At 45.0% G+C, this 9273-nt stretch overlaps 1 protein-coding gene across 3 annotated transcripts in view; it reads left to right on the forward strand.

Annotated features, from left to right (window-relative positions):
- cyfip2 (cytoplasmic FMR1 interacting protein 2) overlaps nt 1–8464 on the forward strand; it is a 38954-nt gene extending 30490 nt beyond the window's left edge. The window contains exons 24-30 of one of the 3 annotated variants that reach the window (XM_041838987.2): nt 128–218; nt 2669–2799; nt 5062–5134; nt 5327–5421; nt 6082–6320; nt 7041–7188; nt 7507–8464. In XM_041838987.2, coding sequence (XP_041694921.1) covers nt 128–218; nt 2669–2799; nt 5062–5134; nt 5327–5421; nt 6082–6320; nt 7041–7188; nt 7507–7674 — 945 coding nt within the window. In that variant the 3' untranslated portion in view covers nt 7675–8464. Of the gene's footprint in view, nt 1–127; nt 219–2668; nt 2803–3648; nt 5042–5061; nt 5135–5326; nt 5422–6081; nt 6321–7040; nt 7189–7506 lie in introns of those variants that run through there. The other 2 variants (XM_041838980.2, XM_041838993.2) reach the window with 2 other exon arrangements.
- Nucleotides 8465–9273: the final 809 nt, after the last annotated feature.

The following is a 9273-nucleotide window of genomic DNA, read 5'->3' on the forward strand; positions in this document are numbered from 1 at the left end:
AAACATAGCAGCCTCTGTTAAAAACAGTATATCCAATCGCCTCTTCTCTCCTCTTTTTACCCTCTCTCCCCTCTCCCTCTCCCCTCTCCCTCTGATACTTCCTTTCCCTCTTATCTTCCCTACCTAGTTGCAGGGCACTATCCTGCAGTATGTGAAGACTCTGATCGAGGTCATGCCCAAGATCTGTCGCCTGCCGCGCCACGAGTACGGATCCCCAGGTCGGTTGATGGTAGCGGAGGCAGTTCAGTGAACCCACAGCAAATGTCTAGGCTTTATCTCAGAGGGCTAACACAGGCATGACTCATACAGACAACCCAGGTTCGAAACCCGGTCGGTCCCATACAATAACACTTCCTGTTGTTGTCCCATCAGATGACAGTCCTCTGACAGATCAGATGAGATATGCTGGATTAGCATGTCTTTCTATGAGCAGGGATTATAGGCTAGGTAGATTAGTGGTGTTCTGTACCGTAACAGGGTGTACTGGACTTCCTGTATGCCTGATATCTGTCAGCACTTCCCGATCCTCCTAGAACTATAGCACATGCTTCAGCTGCTGCACAAGACAGACAGACAGACAGACAGGATGGGGGTCATAGAGAGCTCAGTGACGGAACATACACTACCGGTCAAAGGTTTTAGAACACCTACTCATTCAAGAGTTTTTCTTTATTTTTTACTATTTTCTACATTGTAGAATAATAGTGAAGACATCAAAACTATGAAATAACACATATGGAATCATGTAGTAACCAATAAAGTGTTAAACAAATCAACATATATTTTATATTTGAGATTCTTCAAATAGCTACCCTTTGCCTTGATGACAGCTTTGCACACTCTTGGCATTCTCTCAACCAGCTTCATGAGGCAGTCACCTGGAATGCATTTCAATTAACAGGTGTGCCTTCTTAAAAGTTAATGTTTGGAATTTCTTTCCTTCTTAATGTGTTTGAGCCAATCACATGTGTTGTGACAAGGTAGGGGGGGTATACAGAAGATAACCCTATTTGGTAAAAGACCAAGTCCATATTATGGCAAGAACAGCTCAAATAAGCAAAGAGAAACGACAGTCCATCATTACTTTAAGACATGAAGGTCAGTCAATACGGAACATTTCAAGAACTTTGAAAGTTTCTTCAAGTGCAGTCGCAAAAACCATCAAGCGTTATGATGAAACTGGTTCTCATGAGGACCGCCACAGGAATGGAAGACCCAGAGTTACCTCTGCTGCAGAGGATAAGTTCATTAGAGTTAACTGCACCTCAGAAATTGCAGCCCAAATAAATGCTTCACAGAGTTCAAGTAACAGACATATCTCAACATCAACTGTTCAGAAGAGACTGTGTGAATCAGGCCTTCATGGTCGAATTGCTGCAAAGAAACCACTACTAAAGGACACCAATAAGAAGAAGAGACTTGCTTAGGCCAAGAAACACGAGCAATTGACATTAGACAGGTGGTAATTTGTCCTTTGGTCTGGAGTGCAAATTGGAGATTTTTGGTTCCAACCGCTGTCTTTGTGAGAGAGACGCGGTGTGGGTGAACGGATGATCTCCGCATGTGTAGTTCCCACCGTAAAGCATGGAGGAGGAGGAGCTATGGTGTGGGGGTGCTTTGCTGGAGACACTGTCTGTGATTTATTTAGAATTCAAGGCACACTTAACCAGCATGGCTACCACATCATTCTGCAGCGATACGCCATCCCATCTGGTTTGGGCTTAGTGGGACTATCATTTGTTATTCAGCAGGACAATGACCCAAAACACACCTCCCAGGCTGTGTAAGGGCGAATTTACCAAGAAGGAGAGTGATGGAGTGCTGCATTAGATGACCTGGCCTCCACAATCCCCCGACCTCAACCAAATTGAGATGGTTTGGGATGAGTCGGACCAAAGAGTGAAGGAAAAGCAGCCAACAAGTGCTCAGCATATGTGGGAACTCCTTCAAGACTGTTGGAAAAGTATTCCAGGTGAAGCTGGTTGAGAGAATGCTGAGAGTGTGCAAAGCTGTCATCAAGGCAAAGGGTGGCTATTTGAAGAATCTCAAATCTCAAATATATTTTGATTTGTTTAACACTTTTTGGGTTACTACATGATTCCATATGTGTTATTTCATAGTTTTGATGTCTTCACTATTATTCTACAATGTAGAAAATAGTAAAAATAAAGAAAAACCCTTGAATGAGTAGGTGTTCTAAAACTTTTGACCAGTAGTGTACATCGTCATAATCACCATGACGCAGTCCATAATCCTACTATACCTGCATGTTCAGGGATCCCATCATGATACTGATGTTTGTTTATCAGTCAAGAACAGTCACTTTCATAGTTTTTAACTCCATGTGATCGGATCTGGATCTGTTGTTTTAACATTCAACTATTTTAACTTTGAAGATGTAACTTTTAATGTGTTCTGGCCGTAATAGCCATGTGCTCTTAAATCTCCACTGGACACAGCCAGAAGAAGACTGGCCACACCTCAGAGCCTGGTTCCTCTCTAGGTTTCTTCCTAGGTTCCTGCCTTCTAGGGAGTTTTTCCTAACCACTGTGCTTCTGCATCTGCATTGCTTGTTCTTTGGGGTTTTAGGCTGGGTTTCTGTAAAACTGCTGATGTACAAACGGCTTTATAAAATATGTTTGATTGATTGATTCTCCTTCCCTGCCAGGTATCCTGGAGTTCTTCCACCACCAGCTGAAGGACATTATAGAGTACGCTGAGCTGAAGACTGATGTCTTCCAGAGTCTCAGGGAGGTGGGGAACGCCATCCTCTTCTGTCTGCTCATCGAACAAGCTCTGGTGGGTCCCTCCTTCTCTTCTCCTCTTTCACTTCTATTCCTTCCTCTCCTCTGTTCTGTCCTTCCCTCCTTCCCCCATCCTCTTCTGTCTGCTCATCGAACAAGCTCTGGTGGGTCCCTCCTTCTCTTCTCCTCTTTCACTTCTATTCCTTCCTCTCCTCTGTTCTGTCCTTCCCTCCTTCCCCCATCCTCTTCTGTCTGCTCATCGAACAAGCTCTGGTGGGTCCCTCCTTCTCTTTCAACTATATCCTTTTCTCTCCTGTTCTGTCCTCCCCTCCTTCCCCCATCCTCTTCTGTCTACTCATCGAACAAGCTCTGGTGGGTCCCTCCTTCTCTTTCAACTCTATCCTTTTCTCTCCTGTTCTGTCCTCCCCTCCTTCCCCCATCCTCTTCTGTCTGCTCATCGAGCAAGCTCTGGTGGGTCCCTCCTTCTCTTTCAACTATATCCTTTTCTCTCCTGTTCTGTCCTCCCCTCCTTCCCCCATCCTCTTCTGCTTTACCTGTATCCCTTCTTTTCTCTTTCTCCTTTCGTCTTCCCTTCTCTCCTCTCCCCCTCTCCTACTCTCCATCACCTCTCTCCTCTCTTCCTCCCATTCCCGCTTTCTCTTCCCTCTCTCTCTCTCTCTCTCTCTCTCTCTCTCTCTCTCTCTCTCTCTCTCTCTCTCTCTCAGGGTCACCTTTGCATTCTCAGAAAGAGGGACTGCTACTTGTCAAGCGATTTGTCCTCCTTTGGCTTTCTGTCTGTTTTAATATATCTGTCTCAATAAAGTTTCACCTTCCAGAAATGTTGATATTGACTGTATCTGAATTGCAACTCTATTCTTTATTACACGCTGGCAAACTACCACAGGTGGTAAGAATCTAGGTCTTGTCTTTGGTAACAAACACACAACCTGACTGATCTCTCCATCTCTCTCTCTCTCTCTCTCTCTCTCTCTGTTTGGGCTGTCACACACCCTGACTGATCTCTCCATCTCTCTCTCTCTCTCTGTTTGTTTGGGCTGCCGTGTTTCTCTGTTTTTCTATTCAATATCTTACTTTGACACCCAAAGTTTTACCTCCGGAGGACAATGAAAGCCAAGGATTGAGACTAAAAAATGTTTTAAGAAAATAAAGAACATCCAAGATTACAATCATTATTCTATAATTGGAAATACCATAATTGGAAATAAATGGATAATAAAAAGGGACTATCGTAAAATATCTCTCCATGTCCTTGGCTCCCATGGAAGAGGTGACCTGTGTGTTTCTGGGTGGCTGTCTGTAAAGTATGTGCTCAACTTCTGCCTCCATACTCTCTGCCAACACTGGGTTCTCTCTCAATGCCTGACTGTCACTCTTTACACCCTCATACCCTCTGGTCTGTCTGTCTCACTCTCTGCCTCGGTGTGTGTATAGTGTGTGTTTGTACTGGCTGATCATTGCGTGCATATCATTCTGTCTTCCATAGTGTTTTAGGCGAGGTTTCCTGATCTGGATCTCTTGTCGTTTGCTGGTTTTCTTTGTTCTATTTGTTCTAACACCACTCATTTAACCATGAGTTTAGTTCCAGACTTATTCCAGTCATTTCTAGTGGTTAGCCAGACCTGAGTGACAGTAGCCTGTAGTGTGACTGGGGGGGGTGTGACCAGAGGTTAGGTCAGACCCATGACACGTCAGACCAGTGTCCTCCTGTACTTAGTGGCGCATCCTCCTGTACTTAGTGGCGTGTCCTCCTGTACTTAGTGGCGCGTCCTCCTGTACTTAGTGGCGCGTCCTCCTGTACTTAGTGGCACAGCCTCCTGTACTTAGTGGCAGATCCTCCTGTACTTAGTGGCACAGCCTCCTGTACTTAGTGGCACAGCCTCCTGTACTTAGTGGCACAGCCTCCTGTACTTAGTGGCACAGCCTCCTGTACTTAGTGGCAGATCCTCCTGTACTTAGTGGCAGATCCTCCTGTACTTAGTGGCAGATCCCCCTGTACTTAGTGGCAGATCCCCCTGTACTTAGTGGCAGATCCCCCTTTACTTAGTGGCACAGCCTCCTGTACTTAGTGGCAGATCCTCCTGAACTTAGTGGCACATCCTCCTGTACTTAGTGGCACATCCTTCGGTACTTAGTGGCACATCCTCCTGTACTTAGTGGCACATCCTCCTGTACTTAGTGGCACAGCCTCCGTCACCACTAACCACCCCATGTAGTGTAGATGTGTACAGGAGAGATTATGGCTGTTGTTCAATATCACCTCTCTCTCCTTCTGTCTGTTTGTGTGTGTGAACCACAGTCCCAGGAGGAGGTGTGTGACCTGCTTCATGCAGCCCCCTTCCAGAACATCCTCCCTAGGGTCTACATCAAAGGTATGTGATCCAGGTCCAGGTGTGTGGATCCAGATGGAGATCAAGGTGGATGGGTGGAATAAGGCAGTCAATATTGTAATGCATATCTGACTGATGTGGTTGGTGTAGTAACGTGTGTGTGTGTGTGTGTGTGTGTGTGTGTGTGTGTGTGTGTGTGTGTGTGTGTGTGTGTGTGTGTGTGTGTGTGTGTAGAGGGGGAGCGTCTGGAAGTCAGGATGAAGAGGCTGGAGGCTAAATATGCTCCTCTCCACCTGGTGCCCCTCATCGAGAGGCTGGGGACCCCTCAGGTGAGCTCTACCTGCTTGTAATCATCATCATCCAAACCTTATCACCTGGCTCTCTGTCCTGACCCACAGCCATTAGACAGTTTCGGCAATCTTGGTTTAAAATGTAGAATTTGAAAGGGCAGCCATATTGGCACCAAAGTTCCAAAACAATTAAACTTTCCCTATTTTATCTGCTCCTCCTTACTCCATGTTTCTTTTCTTTCTTTTCTTTCTTTTCTTTCTTTCTTTCTTTCTTTCTTTCTTTCTTTCTTTCTTTCTTTCTTTCTTTCTTTCTTTCTTTCTTTCTTTCTTTCTTTCTTTCTTTCTTTCTTTCTTTCTTTCTTCTTTCTTTCTTTCTCTTTCTTTCTTTCCTCTTTCTTTCTCTTTCTCTTTCTTCTTTCTTTCTTCTTCTTTCTTTCTTCTTTCTTTCTTTCTTTCTTTCTTTCTTCTCTTTCTTTCTTTCTTTCTTTCTTTCTTTCTTTCTTTCTTTCTTTCTTTCTTTCTTTCTTTCTTTCTTTCTTTCTTTCTTTCTTTCTTTCTTTCTTTCTTTCTTTCTTTCTTTCTTTCTTTCTTTCTTTCTTTCTTTCTTTCTTTCTTTCTTTCTTTCTCTTTCTTTCTTTCTTTCTTTCTTTCTTTCTTTCTTTCTTTCTTTCTTATGTGTCCGTTCCTCCTCTTTTTCAGCAAATAGCCATAGCCCGTGAGGGGGATCTCTTGACCAAGGAGCGTCTTTGCTGTGGCCTGTCTATGTTCGAGGTGATCCTCACAAGGATCCGTAGTTTCCTGCAGGACGCCGTGTGGCGAGGCCCGCCCCCCACCAACGGCGTGATGCACGTTGATGAGTGTATGGAGTTCCACCGCCTCTGGAGCGCCATGCAGTTTGTTTACTGCATCCCCGTCGGCACTCACGAGTTCACCGCAGAGTGAGTTACTGTAGTGGGCATGGCAGCGTACTCACACAGTAAGGAGTGAGTTACTGTAGGGGGCATGGCAGCGTACTCACACAGTAAGGAGTGAGTTACTGTAGGGGGCATAGCAGCATACTCACACAGTAAGGAGGGAGTTACTGTAGGGGGCATGGCAGCGTACTCACACAGTAAGGAGTGAGTTACTGTAGGGGGCATGGCAGCATACTCACACAGTAAGGAGGGAGTTACTGTAGGGGGCATGGCAGCATACTCACACAGTAAGGAGGGAGTTACTGTAGGGGGCATAGCAGCATACTCACACAGTAAGGAGGGAGTTACTGTAGGGGGCATGGCAGCATACTCACACAGTAAGGAGGGAGTTACTGTAGGGGGCATAGCAGCATACTCACACAGTAAGGAGGGAGTTACTGTAGGGGGCATAGCAGCATACTCACACAGTAAGGAGGGAGTTACTGTAGGGGGCATGGCAGCATACTCACACAGTAAGGAGGGAGTTACTGTAGGGGGCATGGCAGCATACTCACACAGTAAGGAGGGAGTTACTGTAGTCCTCTCAGGGCACCAAAGAGTATAGTGCAGATATACATTTAGTAGATAAACCAATCACTATTCAATCAATCAAGCTTGATTTATAAAGCGTTTTCTACAAATACAAAGTACTTACTAAGTACAAAGTTAGTAACCGTAACCCGTCCCTGTGCGTGTCCTCTGCAGGCAGTGTTTTGGTGACGGGCTGAACTGGGCAGGCTGTTCCATCATCGTGCTGTTGGGTCAGCAGCGCCGCTTCGACCTGTTTGACTTCTGCTACCACCTGCTCAAGGTGCAGAGGCAGGACGGCAAGGACGAGATCATCAAGAACGTGGTGGGTACACACCGTCGCTATGCTCAGATCTACACAGTTTTAACCAGCATGCTAACACAGAAGTAAGATGACAGAAGGGATTAAGGGATATGTCAACTGCCGTGCGATTTTATTTATTTGTTATATGAGGAGAGGAAGCTCACCATCTTTATGGTGGCAAGTCCTTGGCAGCTACAATCCAGGTCTGTGGTTTAATTCTATCATTGGATTCAAACCCTCTCTCTCACTCTCTGTCGGTCTGTCTCTCTCTCTGTCTCTCTCTCTATATCTCTCTCTCTGTCTCTCTTTCTCTCTCTGTCTCTCTCTGTCTCTCTACAGCCCCTGAAGAAGATGGCTGATCGCATCAGGAAGTACCAGATCCTGAACAACGAGATCTTTGCCATCCTCAACAAGTACATGAAAGCTGTGGAGAGCGATAGTTCCACCGTGGAGCATGTCCGCTGCTTCCAGCCACCTATACACCAGTCCCTGGCCACAACATGCTGAGAAGAACACACACACGCTACAAACATACATGCTACACACACATGTGCTACACACATAAACCACACATGTCCCACACACACATACGCACCAACCCAAATCATCACCACACAGTCTGCCTCTCTTTGGCCTTGAACTCAGACTCTCAGAGCCTTAGATTTCAAGAGTTCTGTCTGAATGTACACCATTTTGGCACCAAATATTCCATACCAATGACATTCCAATTTGCATTCTAGAATGCAACTGTCTTGGAACTTTTGGTGGCAACATGGCGCCCATTAAAAAGTCTAAATCTCAAACTGAGTTTTCTGAAGTCTGAATATCTTAGGCCCGTAACCACAAGCTAGTTTTAGCGGTGTGGGTGTTTCCAGATGGTAGTTTTCTGTACTCAACCCATGTGGCTCACATACCCAGACTCTGCATGCCTTCTCCTGTCCGAGGGATGGGTTTAGAGAGACACAACTACCAATGCAGATCTGCAGTAACACTGCTTACCCTCTAGTCACAATCAACAGTCTATCAGATATCTCTGAGAGACCATTTAAACAACAATCAACAGTCTATAATATCTCTGAGAGACCATTTAGTGAGCAACAACAATCAACCTACATAAAAGATGATAGATATGCTGGAATAATCTCCAAAACCTCAACGCACACAAATAATCTGATTCTGAAATGACCTATAACCTGAGATTATTATTTCATAGATGACATATGACTCCTGAGTGGCGCAGTGGTCCTGGTTCGAATCCAGGCTCTGTCGCAGCCGGCCGCGACCGGGAGACTCATGGGCGGCGCACAATTGGCCCAGCGTCGTCCAGGGTAGGGGAGGGAATGGCCGGTGGGGATGTAGCTCAGTTGATAGAGCATGGCGTTTGCAACGCCAGGGTTGTGGGTTCGATTCCCACGGGGGGCCAGTATAAAAAAAAAATATATATGTATTCACTAACTGTAAGTCGCTCTGGATAAGAGCGTCTGCTAAATGACTAAAATATAAATGTAAATATGAAAGCAAACCTAACGGCCATTTATTGAATTGCTTATTTGAAGTCCACACGGGTGCTAAGTATTACGATGATACTTAATAACACCAATGTCATCAGTGGCATTTCCCCCATAACATCCATAATATGATCATCACACAAGTCAAGCTGACCATTCATTCATCCCAGAAGCTAACACGGGTGTGTCCCAAATGGCACCCTATTCCCTATATAGTGCACTACTTTTGACCAGCTCCTACTCTGGTCAAAAGTAGTGCACTATATAGATAATAGGGTGCCATTTCTATGCAGGCCACATCTCCCTGGACATACCCATGCTTAGTAAACCAGCATCATAGGAGTACATAGCCACACCTCACCTCTTCTCCCCTCACACAACTCTACTGTTTCACATAGCATAACAAGGAAACTTGACTGCTTTTCTTAGTTGCTTTTATTTATTTTTACCCTTATTTGGGAGGTTTTAGCCTCTGAATATATGTTTATTCAGTTCCATTCTCCATTGTAAATTTCCCTGTTGAACTAAAAAGAGAAGTGTCGAGTGTTGTAATTGTTATTGTTTTTAATTAATTATTGATAATTTAATTTTTGGTATC

The sequence above is a fragment of the Coregonus clupeaformis genome, chromosome 2 (genome assembly GCF_020615455.1).
Source record: "Coregonus clupeaformis isolate EN_2021a chromosome 2, ASM2061545v1, whole genome shotgun sequence".
Classification (NCBI taxonomy): domain Eukaryota; kingdom Metazoa; phylum Chordata; class Actinopteri; order Salmoniformes; family Salmonidae; genus Coregonus; species Coregonus clupeaformis.